A 21,564-nucleotide genomic window follows, 5' to 3' on the forward strand; every position below is an offset into this window, starting at 1 on the left:
TATTCTTTTCATGTGTTCGATTTTCCAAGAGCACTTGGAAAAAAAAAAGTCAATTTCATCTTTGCTTTATCCAGCCACCGCAGGAACCAGGAACAAGTCTGGATCTTTCCGTTTGTCTGCACAAGTTCCCCTCATTTCACTGAGCAGCATGGTCTCAGTCTGTTTTTTTTTCCTCTTAAGCTAAATTAATATCCTGATCACACAGGCAGTGTAAAGGGTATCACCCACAAACATTTAGCCAGTTTGTTACCCACATTTTAAAATTAATGGTGAAACCTTGCTGCAGTACCCTGTTTGGGAAATTTTTATGAGGTTTGGATTAGGAAGGTCCTACTGGTCCTGTTAGTGGGAAATAACACGATATACTGACATTTTTATCTCAAAAACTGTGTAAAAGTGTCCATTGGGCAAACCTGCCTCCTCCACTTCCTGGGGTGTACCTGTGAATAAACAAGCCTTAAGGTGAGCGTAGTTCATTGTGCAAAGTAAGGACACAAAACACAAAATGTGAAAAAGACCTCTTTGCTTCTGGTTTGGGGCAAGGGTAGGAGGCCATGCAAATGGGATCTCCATGCCCTGGGGAAGTGGCTGAGGAAGGAGTGGTACTCAATTATAACCTTGGCCTCCCTGTGGAAGAGGATGGCAGGGCTACAACCGCTGTTGCTGAAGTTAAGAAGATGGAAGGAAAACTGGATTCAAATTGTAACTGCAGTGGGTTCAAGGCACAGGGCAGAAAAGATTCTCCATTTGTATAAAATATAGATTTGTATGTAAATATTCAACAATAGCTTCTGTAGTAATGAATAAGAAATAAATTGCTTATTTGATGTATGATAAAACCACTATTCTGCACAGATGATGCAGATGACACTTGATTTATATTGTCTTGCAAAAGCTTCAGACAATTAAGGAGAAAACTGTTCTGAGACTTATTCCATCGACAAAATTCTGGTACAGCTAACAGCAATATGATTCACACAAGGATCGTCTGGCATGTGAAGCTTGTTTTAACAGATACCAATGTGACATACATAAAGCTGTCAGGCTTTCTCCAAAGGACAGTCATCCACTTCATGTTTCAAGTGGCAAATTAATTATATTTGACATTTAATTTATAACCTAAGGTATTTTAGACTCGGAACTTGACTATGACAACAGCAGATTAGAGCAGGGCCCTGTTTGAAAGAATCGATTTTTCAATTTATTTTCCCTGTATGTGAGGGTCTTGATTCAGATTTTTGTGTCTCGAGCTTGCGTACAGGACAACGATACCTCTAAGCAAAGAAGGCTTCGTTCACCTCCTCCCCCAGCCATTTCGTGGTGAATTATTTTGCACTCAGATGCAAGCTTCTTCTGAAGCCTTAATCACAAAGCTCCACCTAATGGAATGAAGGGAGAACTGTGCCCAGGAAAAGAGAGACTTGGCTAAACACTGCTATCAAGGGAAAACTACTACACAACCGTGAGCAGTTAATCTCCTATCTCCTCCATCTAATTTATAAAGTCTCTTTTTCCAAGGTCTTTAAAACTTTGAGGTTTGAGGGTAGAAAGTCATAACAAAAAAAAAAAAAAAAAAACCAAAAAACAAAGCAAGCAACCACCCAACAACCCCCAGGTTTCATCTGACTGAAATTGTGACCTTTTTATTTTAGCTGATAGATACTTCAACACATCAATACTAAATTTTACACTGGTGAATCACATCTTCTAGGTTCCAAAACATCTAAAAATTATAAATATATAAAATAACCTGTAAGTGTAGGCATATATTTACTGATAGATGGTTCATTAACAAAAGTAAAATTGCTTAATAATGAAACTATCAACTAGCTTTCAAAAAGGTAGGAAAGCATTTCTTTCAATTTTTCTACTGAAAAGGAAGCCTTCTGTACAATTTTAGACCATTCATTGATATCACAGAGCTGGAACACTACTAGAACACTACAGGAACAATATAATTTCAAAATATTGCTTAAAGAAAGGAGGTGATTAATTTTAAAAAGCTCTGCAAAGAGCAAGGCCATTTTCAAGTTTTGGTTTTTTTTTTTTAATTAAGTGCTGTGCAGATGTTAATATAAAAGATCCTATAGACCTTAAAAATCCACTCATAATTTCAGATTTGCTTCCCAGCAAGAGGCTCAGTGTCCACTTTCAGACTTTTTCTATAACAGAAGGTACAAATCTAAATGTCACCTTGTATCAAGATAAAGTGTTTCACTGGAGAAACAGGACATTTGTCAGTATCATCTTATCTGAGATGACTAACACAGTGATAGCCCTGAGTCTGTATTATGAACATGTCAGTAGTAGGACAAGACTAGCTCATTCTTTCTAGTAAAAAGAAAATGTTAATTTGGTGTTTAATGGTCTTCTATCAAGAATTGCACTTTGATACTCTGCACAAATAAACCTGGAAGTCTAAAACTCTTTTAATTTGTAACATTTATGATCAGATGTAAAAGTATGACATCTGCAGCAGAGTATCTTGCATTAGAAAGGTGACTAAATCATGTCTTCATCAAATCTCAAATACACTAAAATGCAGTTAAATAAGGTTATTTCATGGCCAGCTGAGATTTTGTGAGGTTTATCTCTTAACTCCACTACTTCTATTAACAGTGGGGATTAGGATGATTTTCTTAACCCTATTTTTATCTCTCCTCCTCCTCCTTTGATGCCCTTGGGTAGCACCTTGGTTCTGGCTGATCTTTTCACAAGATCCCTATTGATGTAGCTATGCACAAAACGTCAGCTCCCCTACTAAATTTGGCTGCACTTGGACAATGAGTTCAATATTTGCCAAATGGCGGAAGACAGGACAGGCCAATGGATGGATAGAAGTGGTGCCTGAGAATGGTTCTTGAGAAGCCGAGGAGAAGGGAGGGATGGTCTGTGTGGAGGGCATCCCCCAGGGACACATCAGGGCAGCCCCTTGTGTAGCACTGAGCCATCCATGGAACTGAACAGCAAGGGGCCAGCAGGCCGGGACACCGGGGGTGTGGGGACACGGAGACAGAGCTGGAACTGTCCAGAGAAGGGCAGCAAAGCTGGGGAAGGTCTGGAGCACAGGTCCTACAGGGAGCAGCTGAGGGAGCTGGGGATGTTGAGCCTGGACAAGAGGGAGGCTCACGGGGGACCTTATCACTCTCTACAGCTGCCTGAAAGGAGGCTGTAGCTGTACTCTTCTCCCAGGCAACCAGCAACAGAGTAAGAGGAAATGGCCTAAAGCTGCGCCAGGGGATGTTCAGGATGGACATCAGGAGGGATTTTTCCACAGAAAAGGTGGAACTGGCATTGGAATGGGCTGCCCGGGGGGGGTGGTGGAGTCACCATCTCTGGAGGTGTTGAAGGACAGACTGGACGTGGCAGTCAGTGCCATGGTCCAACTGACACAGTGGTGCTGGGTCATAGATGGGACTCCATGATCGCGGAGGTCTTTTCCGACCAAACTGATCCAGTGAAACCCCAGCGCCGGGACACCTCCCCGGACACTTCCCGCGCCGCCTCCGCCCCGCCGGGCATGGGCAAAGGGGCGGCTCCCCCCACTCCGCCCCTCACGGCTGCCCCACCCCCCGCAAGGCCCCGCCCCGGAGGCGCGGTTTGGAGCGCGCGCGCCCGGCCCACCGTGCGGCCGGGGACGTGCAGGCACGACTGCGCATGCGCTATCCGTGACCCTGCTGTCCCTCCCTCCCCCTCAGAAAGGCTGAACGCGAAGCTTCTCTTGGCTTCTCATTGGCTGGCCGGCCCTTTCGGGCCAATGGCAGTGGCGCTTCCTCCGGCGGCGCCGTGGCGCTGTCCGCCAATGGGGCGAGCGGTTGTTGCCGCCCTCCTTCCCTGTCCCGCGTGTCCCGCCGCGCAAGATGGCGGCAGCGGTGCGGGGCGCGGAGGAGCTGGAGCTGCTGGAGCGGCTGCTGGGGCTGCCGGGCGGGAACAAGTACGGCGTCCAGGGGGAGCGGAAGGTGAAGGGAGCGAGGAGGGGCCTGGAGCGGGTGGCGGTGGCGACGCGCGTGGGAGGGTGGGCGTCATCTGGTCTCCTTTCCCCAATGGCTGCTTCCCTCCGAGCTTCCCTTCCTGCCCCCCTGGCAATTCCCCTCAGACACCGATGTGAACGTGGCTGCGGCCCCCCAGATACCAGTCCAGCCGACGTCTCTTTGAGTGGGGTCTCACCTGTGCTCCCTCCAGTCCTTCCCTCACCATATGTTGTGTTGTGGATGTTGTAGGGCCTCGCTGCCTGCGAGCCTGTAGGTTCTGGAAACTCCTTCCCTCTGTTTGTTGGAAGGATCATCATGTGTCATGGAAGAGATTTCGGCTTGATTTATACTTTTTCTTTCAGCACTTTCCTTTCCCTATGCCTGTGCTATCTTGATTGAATGACGTGGGAAGAAAAAGGTGGTATTTTAATAATAGGAAGATATCTGTACTGAGGACGTGTTGCTCTTAAATATCTTATTCTTTAGAGTACTCCTACCTGACACGAGGTTGTAGTGGGGTGGGAGTTGATTTGTCTCTTGTGCCTGCATTGAGAGGGCCAGAGGAAATGGCCTAAACTGAGACAGGGGAGATTCAGATTAGATATTAGAAAATGTTTTTCCCTCTTGTGGTGATCAGGCATTGGAATACGTTGCCCAGGGAGGTGGTGGAGTATCCATTTCTGGACATGTTTAAGAGCTGTGTGGATGTGGCACTGAGTGGTGATTCAGTGATTTAGGGTTGCAGTGCTGGGTGGATGCTTTTCTGTATGATCTTAAAGGTACTTTCCAACTTTCATGATTCTATAGTTCTAGATGTCCTCATGTTTCAAAGTTTGTATGGAAACATTAGCTTCCATTGTTTAAGAGGCAGCCGAGGCATGAAAAATGCAATTTAGAGCTGGGAGTGTCACAAATTTATGAGCCCTTTGTTTGATCCTCCCTCCTGGAGGATCAAATGAAACTCTGCAGTTGTCTTGTTTTGTATTTTTTTAATTGACTGTTTATGATTGGGGTCTTGAACATCTCTGTGTGTTCTTCAGTTGCAAAAACTGCCTTAATTATTTTCCAGCCCAGCTGGTATTTTAGTGCTATTACCATAAAGCATAATGCTGAAAAATTCAAGTAACTAGGTCTGTGTGTAGTTTTTCTGGCTGGATGCTCAGTGGAAAAAAAAACTTAATAGTAGTGGAAGACTCTTGATACAAGTACAAAAATAATGTTATGCTTTCAGCTTAGATTAAATAAATCTGGACATAAACAGACTCCTCTGTGTGGTCAAATACTTTAAAAGAAAGAGTGTTGCATTTTAATCAGTTTCTTTCATTTTATGTCATAAATGCCTGAATGGGCTTCAGCCCATTGCAGTGGGTTCCAGTTCCCTCACTTCATTTCTGAAGTGAGGTGGCGGTCCAGTTTCCTATCCCACAGTTGAACACATGCTGCTGTCACTCACAGAGACATCATGGCTAGAGCTGGAGGTGTGCTGTGCTCTCCTGCTGGTACCAGTGAGCTCCTGGCTGCTGTTCAGGGCCTTTTGGAATGGTGCAGTGTGTAGGAATAAGCTTTTCAGGACGTGTGGTTACTGCAGCCTGCCTGCTCAGAGAGAAGTTGGATGCTACTGACTTCACAGTCTGAAGTCAGAGTCCTGAATTTGGAAATTAGTTAGAAGTCAGTTAATAAGATTTCTGACAGTGTTAGAGCACACAATGCGATTTCTGCCTAATATTGGCAGAATTTGCTTAATTGGAGCCAAGGGTGTCCTGGTTTGTTCATGTTCTTCTGTAAGAATTGAAAATAAAACACCCCAAAGAGGAAAAAGTGGACAGCACAGACTTGGTTTTGATGGCATTGCCTTTACCAGGAATGTTTCTAAGTTCTGAGGAAGCATTAAAAAAAAAACAAACCAATAGCAATTCATATAAAGATTCCTTTCTTCAATTATTTGTTTAGTCCTCCACTTGTGTTTCCACTTCCAGGTTCCTGTTCTGCAAACCAACAATGGCCCTGGGCTGAGGGGATTGATGACCATCGCTGCCCACCTGGTCAGGCAGGCCAGGAAGGACCAACTGCTGGGAAGCACTGCCGAGGAGAAGGCTGTGGTGCAGCAGTGGCTGGAATACAGAGTGACCCGGGTCAATGGAGGCTCCAGCAAGGAGGATACCAGAACAATTCTGAAGGTGAGGAGTGCCTAATTACCTTGCCACTGAATTTTGGAGCAACTAGACCTTAAAGATTACAGTGCTAATGTGTGTATGAGCACCCAATTAATAAAATTTTACAGCTAAAATTTAAGCTAAGGGCTTGACAGTATCAGTAAGTACTGGCTTTTATTCCTCTTGCTGCTTTTCACTTTTATTGACAAAAATAACCCAGCAACCCGAAACAGGAAAACAGCTAAAACTGTAACATATATGAAGCACAGTTCTTGCAGTGTTCAATGGCTCTAAATGGTGAACGGTGTTCCACACAGTTTAGAGACTGTTCAGCTGCCTGTGTGAGGCACCAGTTTCTTACTATCTTCATAAACCCTTGGTTATAAGCAAGTTGGTGTTGTATTCCAGGATAACACTTCTCTGATTGCTTTAAGAGCTATTCTTAATGATGTGGCAATTATGGGATACAAGCCGTACTTGATGCTGTGGTAATTGGTATTGATGCTAAAAGGAGGTACTAGACAGAATTGTGTGTGAAAACTGAAATCAGAAAGGAACCACTACAAAACTGTCCTTAACACTGAGCTACTTTGTGTGGAGTCCTTTGTCTGCTGTTATTAAACTGTTATTGTAGGCTGAAGCTTACTTCCTCTTAAACACGTGGAAGCAGAAAAGAAAATCTTGAGAGTCCCCCTTGTTGTTTGAGCAGCCAGGTGACAAGGAGCAGATAGCAAAACTTACTCTATTTTCCTTACTCCTTGCAACTGGTAATAAGTATTTTTGCAATCTTGTGGGAACAACTTGAAGACAAATTTTGCTTTACGGTGTTAAGCACTGTTTTCAAAATTTGTATAAAAGGGCGGTAAAATTTGATTGATTTTTTTCTAGTTTTAAAAGTTTGCTTTAGATTGAGAGTTACATTGGTCAGTGCTGCCAGTGAGTCAGAGTTTAGAAATTTGTGAGCTGCAAGGTTGACTCTACTTGAAGCTGGCAGAGTCCTAATAACTTCTGGCTCTGGCAAGGTGTGCAGAAACCGAAGATAAACTGAAGAAGTATTAACATTTTAACTTAAAATAAAGGAAAATGCATCTTAAAGTGATACAAAATAACTCTTTGTTACTCTTTGAGCTGATAGCCCTCTTGATCTTGAGGCTGGTCTGCCTGCATTACCTACCAACTTGGTGAAAACCCTGACAAACCATTTCTCTCACTTGAGCCCCATATAATCTGAGTTATCTTGGTTTCATTGTATCTGGGGAATATCTTCCATTGGTTAATCGTGAGTTTGTTTACATTGCTTCTCTTTTTGTAACATACCTGCTCTTACTTTCTATGTGCAAATGCTATCAAAACCTTCACATTCATGGTTACTTTACAGATACAGCATGAAAACTGTCTACCCTGTAGGATTTTTAGAACTTCATTGAAGGAGGCACTGACTAATCAGGGTTTAACTTCAGGTTTAGCTGTGGTATGACGAGGTGGCTCATGGAGGTCCCTGTTGTCTAAACTTTTATGACAAGTGTCACAGAGTTTCAGTCATTCTTTGAACAAACTTGAAACTTGTGATGCTATATGTTCTCCCAAACTGTGAGAAAACCATATGAGAATAAATAACTAATTTCCGTTTGTCTCTCTTGCCTTTTATAAAAACCAAAAGCAAATTTTCTGTCTTGTTATAACAAAATTTATCTGCTCAGGATCGTTTTAGGGACGATATTTGCAGTGTCAACACATGCAAGAGTATTTGCAGAACTGCATTGAAGCATTAAAACCAGATGCAGAGATATGGCAGTTTCCTGCTGGAGCTGGGATCTCTTTCCATCTTTGGCCTTAGTGACACTGATTGTGTAAAAAAGACAATATGCTGAATACAAATATGTAGATATATCAAGTGTTTCCAAGCAAAGCAAAATTTCCTTACTGAGAAACAATCAGTGTTACTTTAGAGAGAATCTCTCCCTTTAAGTGCTTTACAAGTTTTTCTGTGGATTTTTTTAAGCAAGTGTTGAGTAATCAGAATTTATTTTAACACAAGTCTGCTGTGGAATTGTTTCAGCACTAATAATTTCACAGTATAGCAATTAAGAGCTTTTTTTTTGGTAATTTGTTCTCTTGCCACCATGATTAATCAGAAAAGTGGCAGCCTACCATTAAAGTATACTGTGCCAAAAGGGAGTACGGGTGGAAAAAAAAGAAGACCTAAAATAGGGAGGGAAGTCTGAGGCTGTAGTTTTACAACGTGTCTGGAATACACAATGGCAGTCTTGGGACGGTTGCAGCCTAGAGCCACAATTTATAATAAGCTGCGCCAAAAACAGTTCAGTAACTTCTGCTATAAACTTTAGGCTGCCTCTATTTAACCCTTAACTGATGTGGTTCTACAAAATGTCAGTAAATAACTGGTTTCATGTTTGTCAATTTGAACGGGAAGGATTTTCTGTTTGCTTTGCGAAAATAGGTTGTTAAATTGTTCTTACTAATGTGTTGCCTAAAGCTGTTACTTGGCAGGAAAATTATGGTGAAACAGACCATCTCAACCAGGGTTTTTATATTCATCCAGAGCAAATGCCACAGTGTTCAGAATGGACCAATAAAGGGCTTGTTGAGTTTTGTCTAATTTTGATTTGTGCTTCTGTTATTTCTGTTGGGAAATAACTGGGAGCAGTACTTTTGCTCCAAATCTGTTCCTCAGCAGATCAGTAGGAATGATGAATGTCAATAGCAGTGATAGCATAATACACAGTGCATTATATTAACTTTCTTTTCCACAGGGTGAAGAGTATAATCTTTTGTTTCTTTGATGTTTAGTAAGTGGTAAATTAAGCTGCATAGGAAAAAATAATCTGAACATTTCTGAGTTGTCATGCAGGATAACTAGTGTTTTATCTGTTTCTCTGTGCCATCAGATGTCTACTTAGGTGTTAGTGAATTCTGTTCAGAAGATTTTAATGTCTCTGCTTTATCAATTTTAGGTATTTTATACCTGAGGATTCTTCCCCCCTCATACTCCATCTTCAGAAACCTCTGACAAATAACTGGTAGCTTGTTAAATTCATATAAAAGCATTCACATAAATGTAGAAACCTCTGCTCTGTGAAGGATAATAACTAAGAGTCTTTGTGTACTACTTCCAGTGTCTCATACAGAACAATGTTCCGTGATTTCAATTAGCTTTACCCCAGTCTCCTGTGCTGCCTGGCTGTAATAATGAAATCCAAATAGAAATCTGAATAAGAGAGCTGTAATTTCTGTTTAATGTACTTGCTTGAAAAATTACTGTTTCCACCAGTGCAAAAGCAGGTTAATCCATGCTCTATTCATGCCATTAATCCACAGCTCTGTACACTGTTTTTTTGCACACTTACAGGTTTAAAGATTGGATTTTTATTATTGCAGCAACATTTGTTGATTATTTTTCTTCTTTCACAGGAAACTCAGTAATATAATATTTTTCCAGATCAGGTTTAGCTCATAGTTTGCCAGTTAGAGAGAAGAGTCTTGCATGAGAATTAAAAATATGTCTATGTATCAAAAGTGTAGTTCTGCTTTTCTTGGATGTGGCTGCAGAAACCCTTTCTTGGGTTCTGCATTGTCAGGGGCTTTCCTGAAACATTTGGGAGTGCTCAGCTTTTTGTCTTTGCATGGTGTGAGAGACATAAAAGCATTTAGGGCATAAATGACCTCGGGAATCTTGCTGACTGAAAGGACAGGATGCCTGTGTGTACAAGAAGCACGTACACCAGCAGGGTGTTGTGGGCAAAATATCCAGAACAAAATCAGAGTGTGGTTAGGTCCATTGGAAGCTCCTGAGTTGTCCTAAGAGGCAACTGTTCCTTATCCAAGCTGCTGTCACAACTGGCAGTGACTAGCGGGGTTTCAGCAGCTTGAGCAGATTAAATGGATTAGGGGCCATTGGATTGCATATTTAACAGGCAGTAAGCAATGCTGGGGGTGCTCAGAAGTGTGCTCTGGATGGGATGCATTGAGCTGTTGCTAGATACAGGCTGCAAATTGGATTTTTTTTCCCATAGAACAAGCAAATGGAAATACATCAGTTAGTCCATAAATAATGCAACAACTCTTTCTGTTGCTTTTCTCCCCCTCAAAATGGTGTTTGAATTGCTGCAGTTGTTCAGTGTATGTTAATGCATTGTAATGCAGCTATGCCTTAACTATCTGTCTGAAATTTGAGAGTTTCCTGAGGGAATGCAACAGTAAGTTTATATAGTTACAAGCAACTTCCAGGACTATTTTAGTCTTCTAATCCTGGGTTTGTATATATGCAATTCACTTAAGTAGTGGCGTTCAGTACATGAAAGACAAATTATTCAGATGGCAGCCAGCAGACCTGAATTTCCTGCATGTGATAGAAGTTGTATAGATTTTTGTGTTCATATTTTCATTAATCTCTCCAGGACTGGAACACTTATTTCACTTTAATACAGTGGTCACTTAAGCAAAGTTGACTTTCAGGAATTTTAACACATCTGGCTATTAGCCAGTAATATAATCATCCATGGGAAGCACAACCCATGCAGCAAGATTAACTAAATGTGCCTAATGCTCATGAAAAAAATACGGTGTTTCTGAATTAGTGTGACTTGCAGAATGAAATGAAAATATCTGTCTATATTTTAGGGGAGACAAGTACATGTTCAAAAACAGAATTGTAAACTAATGCTAATTTATACAAGACTAAACCATTTTTGTCAAATTTAATTTGCTCAGTTAACTGACTTCATAAAATTTGATTAACCAGAATAAATAATTGTTCACGCTATAATGGCTTATCTTGCCTTTAAAGTTTTAGGATTTTTTTATTGATGACTATTTTGAGTGTACATATGCAATATAAAACTCAGAATTAGCATGCTGTAATTTCTTTGATGCAGAAATCCAAAATTTTCAGCAGGTATATAACTGTGGTTATGATACCTTCAAAGATAATGAGCTATTTCCTTTACGAAATCCTGATTCCATAGCCTAAGCTAATAAGAATGGAGGGAGGAGGAGGAGAAGATATAATTTCATCTGTGTTAGTTTTCATTATAATGCATGTGGAATTTCTGGTTAATTGAAATGAAAAATGCTGGTCAGAGAATTTGTTTCAAAACAGACAAGTTTGTGTTTTTTGGGTTTTTTTCCTAGTAAAGCAGATCTTTAGTTTGGGGATTTTTTTCCTTCCTGCAAGTTTTTTCTTCTTAACACTGGATTTTCCTTTGTATTGCATTGTAGGAAATGCCACAGGACTGTAGTTACATGTTTGAGGTAATTTGAGCACCCACTAACATGAACAAAGCAGTAAACCAGTCTAAAGAAAAGAAGCTACATAGCCAGGGGCAGTCGACCTTACAGAATTTTAACTATGCAGGGGTTAATATGTTTCCCTGATTTGCTCTAATAAAAGAAATCAAAGCAGACATGGGGATGTTCAAATATTACAGAAGTACAGGAGTCCTGTCGTGAAGAGGTTATCAAAGAATAGTAAGGTGGCTTAAATGGAGTCGAACTTGTCAAAAGCAAATGCAAGGTTAGATGTCTTAAAGTCTCAACATTCTAGTTTTGTGTTTTGCTCTTGGTTTATTTTCTATAAATGCATTGTAGGAAATCCCTCTATCAGTAAAATTATGTAACCGCAAAAACATGCTAAAGGCCAAATATATTTTTTTAATTGTTCACTAAATATTAACCCCTTTCTCCTTGCCGAAGATTTGTTTTTTCAATAAAATGTCTGAAAATGGAATTTGCTGTAATTGCGACTGAAAAATTAAAATTTTTGAAAATGTTAGTTGTGTTTAAGCTGCTTACCTCTGTTTCTAGGGCAGGGAGAGGGAGTGGCTTAAGCAGATGTTGTGTGCTTCTTTTTTTTTTCTTCACATGAGGGGAGTTTCCAAATCCAAGGGAAAGCTGGGAAACTGTTTTTGTAGATGTCTGAAAATAATATTGTAAAACTAAAGCTGGCTTATGCAGGGATCCAGGTTAAAGTAGATCATTTTATTGTTACAGTTCTTTAGAGAAAAGGGTGGGGGGGCAAAAGGTGTATAAATCGGATGACAAGTAGGTAAGATTTGGAGAAGAGGAAGGACAGGTAAAAGAGGTAGAGCTGCTGTGTGCTGCCTGTGTCCTCAGAATGATAAACTTGAGCAACAGTGAGCCTGTCAGCCTCTTGGTTTTTGGTAGAGAATGGCTGCATTCAAAAAGCCATGAAAATGAGTCTTTCTGTTAATAGGCATTTTAAATAATTATTTACTGAACCTGAACAGAAACCTACTACTCACCCTGATAGACTCTGATCTGGAATACCTGAGAGATGGTCTTAAAATGCTGAAATTCTCTCTTCTTAGAGACTTAGACAGCAGCTGAATTGACAATATCAGTCACAAAGAATTGCTAGCAGTAATTTCAACATTAATAAAAGCTGGTGTCAAGTGATAGCAGTTGATACGTATGAAGTTACCAGCATCAAGCTTGAAACAACTTGTCTCCCACCCCACTATTCCTGTGTGCTTCCCTGGTTCTTAGACATTTGGTGTTCCAGAACCTTGCTGACCAGCTGCATGGAGTCCTGGAGGACAGGCATTGCTGCTGCTGGGAGAATAGTATGCTGTCCTTTTGTCATAGGACTGCATTTTCTATTAATCAAATGTTAAACATTTGAATTTGCACTCATAATAAATACACAATTCTCCTGATTTTTGAATTGCAGTAATTTAAAGCCAAGAAAAGTCAGACTTGAAAGTATTTCAGTGGAGTCAGCTTAAAATAAATTGCATTTGTATTTTAAAAAATTTTGCTATGTATAAACTACTTTGTTTAGAGACCAGCATTTAAATTTTACCTAATTCTCACTGTCAAAGATTGATATTTTATTTTATTATCTTATCACTTACTTTCTAGAATTTTTTTCTTTTATTATTTGTTTTGTTTGCTGAGTTAGGATAACTTAAAACTGACGTTTATTTTATATGCATGGTCTCCAGATGAAATTTCTATTCTTTTTAACAGCTGCCTTAATATATCATTTCACAAAGTAAATACTACAGCAGTGTAATGACTTTTTCCTTTTTAGGATCTTAACATGCACCTTGAAGATAAAGTTTACCTTGCAGGAAACATTTTTACCTTAGCAGACATTTTGATGTACTATGGATTGCATCATATCATGGTAAGCATTACTTGCATCATTTTTATATGTCCAACTATCATAATTGTTATTTATCTAAAGGGCATTTTATTGTTATAGAATTTAATTTACTGAATGGAACAGAACAGAGGGAGATAAAAGTTGTTTTATTCTTTAATCTTTAGCTGTGTATCTGTCAAAAGACCTGTAGTGTCAGAATGCTTTAGTTCCTCTGCAAAATATAGCAAGGATGATACCTATCCCTGTGTTTCTATCATTGAGGACTCTTGCCTTTTCAAGTCTGAAACATCACTGAACTACAGTCACAGAAGTACATGGGCAAATAGATAAATGAAGCTGAAAGGATGTGCCAGAACTAAAAGTATTAATTTCGTTAGCATTAGAGAAATACAAATGCTTGTAAATTAAGCTCCTTAATGCATATTAAAAAGTTTGAGCCATAACAAATTGTCATTTGTGTTTCCAGACTTAAATGATAAGACTTGATAAGGTACATAATATGAAAATAACATGGGGAGCTGGTGCTTAGGAGGAAAAGGAAAAAAAATACCCATGCCAACAATAAATTTGTTCTAAGTGGGGAAGATGTTGAGATTATTTGTAGTCCACTTAGGCTACTATGAAGTGCTTAAAAACTGGTGCACCTTCAGTTCTGACCCCCAAGTGCTAATTTAAAGATAAAGCAGTAGAAGCTATTTGCATTTTGGTAGCTAGAATGTGTTTGTAAATGAGCCATTGTCATTCTCTGGAGTGGGAAGAAACCCAAGGACTCACATAAAAAGGTCTTCTTAATTCTTGGGAAAAGATGAAATCAGTCAGTTTTACATTAGAAAATTGAAGGGGGGAGTGAGGATAATTAGAAGAAGATGCCTCTGACAAATGCATGTGTGTCTGAGAATTGAATTCAATCAACTGGGTGAATGGTTACTTTTATACAATTAAAACCAGAGCTCTGGGAGAAGTGTAGAAGAATACATTTCAAAATGGAAGCAGAGGGGAGGGGCAATCAAGTAGTGAAATTCTACCAGAAATGAAAGAATATGTATCTGTATCTTGACTGTCCAGGAGTAAAAGTTCGAATAAGTGTCAAGCAGAGGAGACGAAAGTTTCGTTTCAAAAGGTTTTTGAAAACCTGCTAGAGTAAGTCACATAGAATGAATTCTGTTAAATCATATTTACCTTGTAAAATATCTTAAGCAGTAGGATAGATGTGTTGATTATAGTGTCAGAATGGGTTACCTTTCACATATGATATGCAGACATAAAAAAGACTGTAAGTATTTTCTAAAAAGATGATTGTATATTCTGTTAGAGAGTACAAGTTCAAATGAGACTTTAAAAAAAAAACTTGGCAGGGGAAAATCCAAGCGTATTTTAAATTTAGAGTTTGCTCTAGAGTAGACCACCTAATCAAGATGAAAAGATACAAGTTATTGCTTTGGGAAATAGAACAGATGGTAAAAACAAATGACTTGGTGCTCCTGTGTGCCTGCAACCATCCAGACACTACTTGTCCCAAGTTTATAGTACAGCATCTGTTTCTGAAATGTTTGATTTCATCGAAGGTAATTTTCTGAATCAGAAAGGTATAAAGGGCAAGCAATGGGGTGACTGTTCTAAATGAATATGAAAATCTAGAAGCTACTAACTAGCAATTACATGTCATTTGAAGGTTTCAGAGTTGATAAACATATAGAGGCAGGATCTTGACCTGTGGAATCTTGTGTTGTTTTTTTTAATGTCTTTTAATTATTTTTATTATTCTTGTAATCAGAAGGGAATATGTCCAGAGCTGCTCTGCCCTAAGCTTTATGGGGGAGGCAGGGAAAGCTGCTGTATCTCCTCATTTGAAGTGGTTCAGAGAAAGAGTTTGTCAAATCCACCACTCTTTCAGCTAAGCCTTGTGCAAAATATCAATATGTATTTCCTATGATGCTTTAAGAAAGGAGGTAGAAATGGGAGACATGGGTCATAGGGCAAACCCACAGATCTTGCTGTCCATCAACTTACCTAGAAATTTGAAAACAGTAGTACCTGGTAGTGCCTTAAAGGTTAATCTCTGCTTTTGATAGGCTAAAAACTACATGCTAACACAGACATTAGTGATAGGATACTGTAAATACTACTGACATACCATGGTCATCCTGAATAAGCCAGTAGTAAAACTATAAACCCTCTGATGCACGTTTTGTTGGAAAAGTTTTTAAGACCAGCCACTCCTATAGCTCAGTTCTTCACCTGTGGTGTCTTGGTTTCCCTGAGTATAGATCATGTATCATAGAATTCATTCCCCTCTCCCATTTTAATTTTCCTCTTCCCATTATCCAGGAGAGGTTCAGGAGTCTGGTTCTTCACTGTCCAGGCTCATGCATTTGACCTGACAGTTTATTTACTGAACAGCAGCAGCCCTTAATTCTGCTGTTGTGTGCCTTTCATTCTCCCTGTCCCTTCTAGTTATGCTAATAAACATAATAGTGCAATGTGTTTAAAAATCCATATTGTGGGAAAAAAATTGTTATTTCAATCAGTGAGAATCAGATTCACAGGTAGTGTTTCAGGGTTCTTGCACACAGAATCTGTTTTGGGTCTTTTAATTAAAAATACACACTCATAGTAATAAGGCAGGAATTAAATCGTACACGCTGTTCTGCATCATAATATAGGTCACAAACAAAAAAATGTAATGCTTGATACTGCCTTTTCAATCAATATAATCTACATTGTCATATATAATTGATGTCTCTGTGTATGTAAGATTAATATTGTTGTCTTATAGACACTTCAGTTCCAGAAATACATATGTGGATATATGTGGACAATAAAATTCTGCTAGGTTAAAGCATAGATTGCAGCGAAAACTTGAATTTAGAAGCATTGCTTGAGGTTAGCTTAGGCAATCAGTAAGCATTAAATTCCTCCTGTGGTAATGAACTTGTTTTCTAATCTGGCAGATTTTTCAAATTATTTTTTTTAAAGTTTCCAGATGTCTGCATTCTTAAATGTTTTTGACCAGCACAAGTCCAGTTTTATTTTAAGAGAAATAATCAATATGATGACTGATCTGCTTTTATACTTCAAAAATGTTGTCAGAACCAAGGAAGTGGTCTCGAATCTATATGTCTGACTTGAAAATTTCTTTAAAAAGGTCTGGAAGATTACTTATGGGTGAAGTTTATATCTGCAAATGGAAGATGCCTCGGTCAAAATGTTGGTGTCAAACCAAATATGATCAAGTACAGAACAAACTAAGTAGTTGTCCGTGAGTCAGAACCAATAATATTGAACTGTAATGAGACTGAGGGAGAAGAATTTCAAGGAGTTATAAATAACTATAGTAAACTACAATAGTAGTTTATTTTGGAGTTATTTTTTCCATAAGGAACATTTCCTGTAATAAACAAACTGCCATGACTTTTTGTTAAGATTCACTGATATGCTACTTATTTTAGTACTGAGGTAACAGGCTTTTCTTCTAAGCAATGATGCTAAAAATGGTTCTTCAACTGAATTGCAAAAGAAGTAGTTTTAACTTTAAAAAAAATGTGATTTTGAGCTTATTCCTTTAACAGCAGAAATTTAGGCAGAACTATGCGAAAGTACATGTATGTCATGAAATATACCATCCAGATGTTGGGTTATTTTGTCTTTCTCCCCTGTCTAAAGGCTAAGTTTAAAAAGTCAGATAGTATCTATCCTTTTCTTGATGCTGAAGAGGTTCATATGTAGGCACGTATTTTTAGATTTTTCCGTGACCTGCAGGTTGTGGGAATGAGGCTTTATGCCTGCATCCCCAATGCTACAGAAAGAAAATATAATTAAAGCTTGTGTTTTTTTAGCCCTTTCAGAAACTCTTAAAGTTGCATTGTATGATAACCACCTTGGTGCCCCTCAGTGAGCTTTGTGGTGGAACAAAAAGGCTTTTTTTTCATGACACGAAAGAAAAAAAGGTCTGTCAAATTAAGTGTCTGTTCTTTGCTATTAAAATAATTGCTTTAACAGCAAATAATTATTTTAACAGCAGAACAGCAGCCTTTCTTAACTTGGGGGAATTATCTAATTTAATGAGGAAGAACAGAAAATACCCATCTAACAAAATGTTGTAAAAAATGCCATGGAAGTGATCTCTAAACAATTAACCTAAGAGTTATGTTCAGAGTAAAAAGTAGAGCATGCCACAAAGTGCTTTTTAATATATTTCACTGATAGAGTACATTATGTAAATAAGTAAAAATATCTCACTTGTTGTGCCTAGAGTACAAAAAGGGGTCTTATTATTAGCATAGCTGTCTGTTTTGCCCTTCAGATGTTTTTTCACTACACTAACAGAATGGAAGAGGACTAGTTTTTCAGACTTCTATTTTTGCTTTACATTGGAGAAATGTGAAGATCAAGAATTACCAATAAAAGATGATGGGAAGGAAATACTGTATCTCCTGCAAAATATAAAATTTAGCTCAGCCTTTCCATAACCAGGTGCTCATCCAGTAAAGGCTTCAAAAAAGGTTACTTGAACTCAAGGAACTTAAAGTTTTAGTATTTTAGTATTTGCCCATACTTAAATACCTTTCTTCCAGTAGTTTTAGATTGCCTTAGAGCACACACATTGTTCTTTTCACACACTGTTACTTTGTAAATGGTCCCCCAGCTTCATATTGAGCATCAGCATCCAGCTACCATTAATTATAATACACTGCAGGTGATCAAAAGCATCTTTCCCCAAACGGTACTGCTTTTTTTTGGCCCTGAATATACTGCACTTGGAGAAACTCAGGCAGTTTGTGAAACAGTGTTATATTACCATAGCTTCCACTTTTGATTTGTAATGTCTTTAAAAATTCTATACTTTTTTTCCCCCCTTTGTTAGTGCTGTTCTGGTTAGTGCTGTTTACTTGGTTAATTGCCAATAACTCTCTTATATTTCTAGATCTGCAAAAATATGTGGCTGATTTTTATGGTTTTTCTGTGCATTTCTATCAGACTATACAACTGTGGGAACAATGTTTGCATTTCCATGCCAGCAGCAGGAAGAGCAGATTTTCTCATATGCCTGAGCTGGGGTTCATAACAGTACAAAATTGCAGAAGGAAATACATCTGTAGTGCTGTGCTTGTATTCTGGCAGGTACATTCCTTAGGAAGAAAAGCTACTTGGGTTTAGGAGCAGCTGCAAGATCCCTGCCTTTTGGCTACTGCCACAGTTACTATGCTCCTAATTCCCCATTAATTGAGCTTTAATGCTATTGTTCCAGTGGTTTAGAATTTCCTTCTGCAAATACTTGAAATTCTTCTCCCTCAGTATTTTCCCATTGGTTCATCTTCTAGTATATATCCTTACATTATTTTTGCTGCTACATGTTTAAAGCTTCCCAGTTCTAAACCAAGTGCTGGGCTGAGTGAGAGAACAGCAAGGACAAGCAGCAAATCTGATAGGAAACTCCTGAAATCAAAAGTGCAGCATATCACAAGGTGAAATATAAGACAAGATGAGGGTTTAAAGATCAGTTTTTTTACTCATATACCTGAATATCTGTAAATGAGTATGTTTAGCTCTTTGTGAGCCAAAGTTTGTTAAAACAGATTTGTTTCCAGCTGTCTTATGCCCAAAACCAAATTTTCAGTGAACCTGCAGCATCCATAAAATCTAGTGTTTGTAGAACAAAGCGTAAGGAATACACCATCTGTTTAGCTTTTGAGGAGATTAACCTTGATTAGTTTTAGAAATCTAAACATGAAAAATATTAGGCATGTCTAGATCATTATTTTTCTGGTAAAACTGTCCTGTGCAGATGTGCCCTTTTTTGTTGACTGCCAGCATTGTCAAGATTTAAATTAAGCTTGATGGTTAATTGGCTAACTGAAAATGAAGTGAGGTGAATCCTGCACTGATTGGTTTCAGTATTGGTGAGATAGGGGAGCTGTATGGATAGGGGAGCTTCAGTATTGGATAGGGGAGCTGATGTGAGCATCACATTTTGTTCCTGAGGCAGCTTTTATAGTCTGTTTTGAGGACTGCCCCATTTGTAATTCAGTTGTAGTATGTTAATGTGAGAAAAGAGATTATGGTCTAAACTGATAAGCTACCTTGATTACAGAGAAATAAGAAGACATAAAATTGCTAATCAAGAATAGTAATACAGGTGATACAAGGTGGGAATAGTTCTACAGCTGGCTTGAAAGACTCCAAAGTAATAACAGATTTTGTAGTAAAGCTTTGAGGGTTCCGCTGACCTAAATTTGAAAGACTTTTAAAGGTAGAATTTGGATCTGAAACTGTAGATAACTTTACCTAAGCCAGTCTTCTGATTAAGGATAGGCTTGAAGCTCTGCATTAACCTTAACCATATAACCTGTGACAAGGAGCTGTTGCAATAGTGTGATAGAGACTTCTTCCTGATTGATCTTGAAGCTATTCTGTGTGATAGTACTTTAAATATTTTTATGAAGTATGGGCAGGTTTCCAGTTTGTTTTACTGTTGTAATTTGAATAATGCCATTGCTAACTTAATAATGAAAGCTAGCAGATCTGAGCAATTAAGTTATGCTGATTCTTAGTGACTATTCCATTTTGAGCAATAGTCATACAAAACAACTTCCAGTTATCCTATCCAGTCTGAAATTGCCTGGAAAAAGCTTACTCCTGTAGTTAAAATACACCCTGAAACATGAAGTAGTCACTTTGCCTGTGAGACTGTCTGCTAAATGAACATGAAAGGATTGTGCATGTTGTGGAACTCTTCCCTGCACTGCCCTGTACTGTATCCTGACCCCATGAATAGAGAGATGCTTTAAATTCATGCAAGCTTTTCCCCCCTCTCTGTCACGCAACTGTATTCCACCTCCAAGTCTGTTCCTTTGAGTAGATTAAATTTCCATACGTATTATGGGTTTGAGTTTTACTGTGTGAAATTAGGATAGAACACTGCTGGACTTGTAACAAGTTACTTGAGTTTAAATCATTTGTAAAATGATCCACTTTTATTCTGCCTTACCACATGTTATGACTCTAATGATGCAGTGCCTGGTGTTACTGGTGCTTTGTATTTATTCCCCATGCAGGCGGACCTCACAGTGCAAGAAAAGGAGAAATACCTTAACGTGTCTCGTTGGTTCAACCACATCCAGCATTACCCAGGTGTCCGACAGCATCTGTCTGATGTCGTCTTTATCAAGAACAGATTATACACTAATGCTCATTAAGGCAAATCTTAATGTCATGTTGGAATGAGGTGTGAGAGTTCAGAAGTCGTGCTGTCCAAAGCCACTAACCTGCAAATACTGTTTTGTAACCTTCTGTATGTGAACCGAAACTGTCAATGCCTCAAGTAATACAACTGCATTGAATTGCTGTTGTTCATTCAAGAATTTGAACTAAAGAATTGTTATTGTGTATCTGATTAAATGCAAAAATGGTAAAAAGGTGGAAAAATGGAGTTTTAATTCACTATTTTTAAAAAAATTTAAGGTTCTTTTAATTAAACATTCAAGTGAAATTACATGATCTTTACCATCAATTATTCACTCCTTTTGCTATTTATTGAATGTTTATGTATGTCAACCAGCTTTCCTTTCATTTCCATGGATGTTTACACTAGTTTTGTACAAGTTAAGAGCTATATTGTGTGCCAAGGATGTGAAAAAGGGAACATGCAAATGTTACAAAGTATTTATGTGACCGAATAAATTATTTTAAAACTGTAGTCTTAATTTGGCTGTGGAACTTTTTAGTTTTTCTTCAGTGAAGAAGATTTCAAAAGGTTAGTTCACTTCCTGCTTCATTTTGTGGTGTACTGTTTTGACTGTGGAAGCATTTTCTTTCAAACTGGGTAGCAAGGTTAGTGTCCGTAAAGATTTTGCATGTGCCTCGCTTCATTTTTTTACACAAGTGCACTTTTCTCACCCTGAAACAAAACCAACCAAAACCCTCAAGATAATTTGCTGCTCTATCAAGTTTATTACCAATGTTTAAAATGGGCTTTAAAACCAACTACACTGTTGTTGAGTCACACATTTGGATAGGTCATTTTACTGTAGAATGTGGTCCTTGATTTTTATTTGTAAAAAGTATAAAAGTGCTAACTTAAATTGGTTAATTACCTTCTGCATGATTCAGATAACATTTCTTTTAAGACACAAAAGAAATACAAAAATACTTTGATATTTTAATTGACAAATGAACTTCTACGTTGGTTTCTTCAGCAGTGCTTAGCAGATGGCTTCACTTGTACATTCTTTTGTTTTATGTGCTACTTAGAAGCCTCTCACCCAGTAAATATAAGAAAAGCTATCTTGGATAG

General features: G+C 38.6%; 1 protein-coding gene across 2 annotated transcripts; it reads left to right on the forward strand.

Annotated features, from left to right (window-relative positions):
• Nucleotides 1-3,742: 3,742 nt before the first annotated feature.
• On the forward strand, nucleotides 3,743-20,967 carry EEF1E1 (eukaryotic translation elongation factor 1 epsilon 1). Of its 2 annotated transcripts, none has more exons than XM_071452287.1 (4): nucleotides 3,743-3,934; nucleotides 5,948-6,148; nucleotides 13,197-13,292; nucleotides 20,327-20,967. In XM_071452287.1, exons 1-4 carry the CDS (start codon nucleotides 3,758-3,760, stop codon nucleotides 20,465-20,467), a joined length of 615 nt encoding a protein of 204 aa, XP_071308388.1. In that variant the 5' UTR covers nucleotides 3,743-3,757; the 3' UTR covers nucleotides 20,468-20,967. The 2 variants fall into 2 exon arrangements, with proteins under 2 accessions (XP_071308388.1, XP_071308398.1); XM_071452297.1 differs by having other exon boundaries at nucleotides 3,803-3,959.
• The last annotated feature ends 597 nt before the right edge of the window (nucleotides 20,968-21,564 follow it).

The sequence above is a fragment of the Agelaius tricolor genome, unplaced genomic scaffold (genome assembly GCF_023055355.1).
Source record: "Agelaius tricolor isolate 1412-34295 unplaced genomic scaffold, bAgeTri1.0.p SCAF_2, whole genome shotgun sequence".
NCBI classification, from domain to species: Eukaryota; Metazoa; Chordata; class Aves; order Passeriformes; family Icteridae; genus Agelaius; species Agelaius tricolor.

What these genes read in the sequence shown, in the direction of transcription:
- EEF1E1 (XM_071452287.1), top strand. Translation starts at nt 3,758, where the DNA reads ATGGCAGTGGCGCTTCCTCCGGCGGCGCCGTGGCGCTGTCCGCCAATG. An exon ending in GGGCTGCCGGGCGGGAACAA is followed by an intron (nt 3,935 to 5,947) that starts GTACGGCGTCCA and finishes TTCCACTTCCAG; the next exon opens with GTTCCTGTTCTGCAAACCAA. An exon ending in ATACCAGAACAATTCTGAAG is followed by an intron (nt 6,149 to 13,196) that starts GTGAGGAGTGCC and finishes TTTCCTTTTTAG; the next exon opens with GATCTTAACATGCACCTTGA.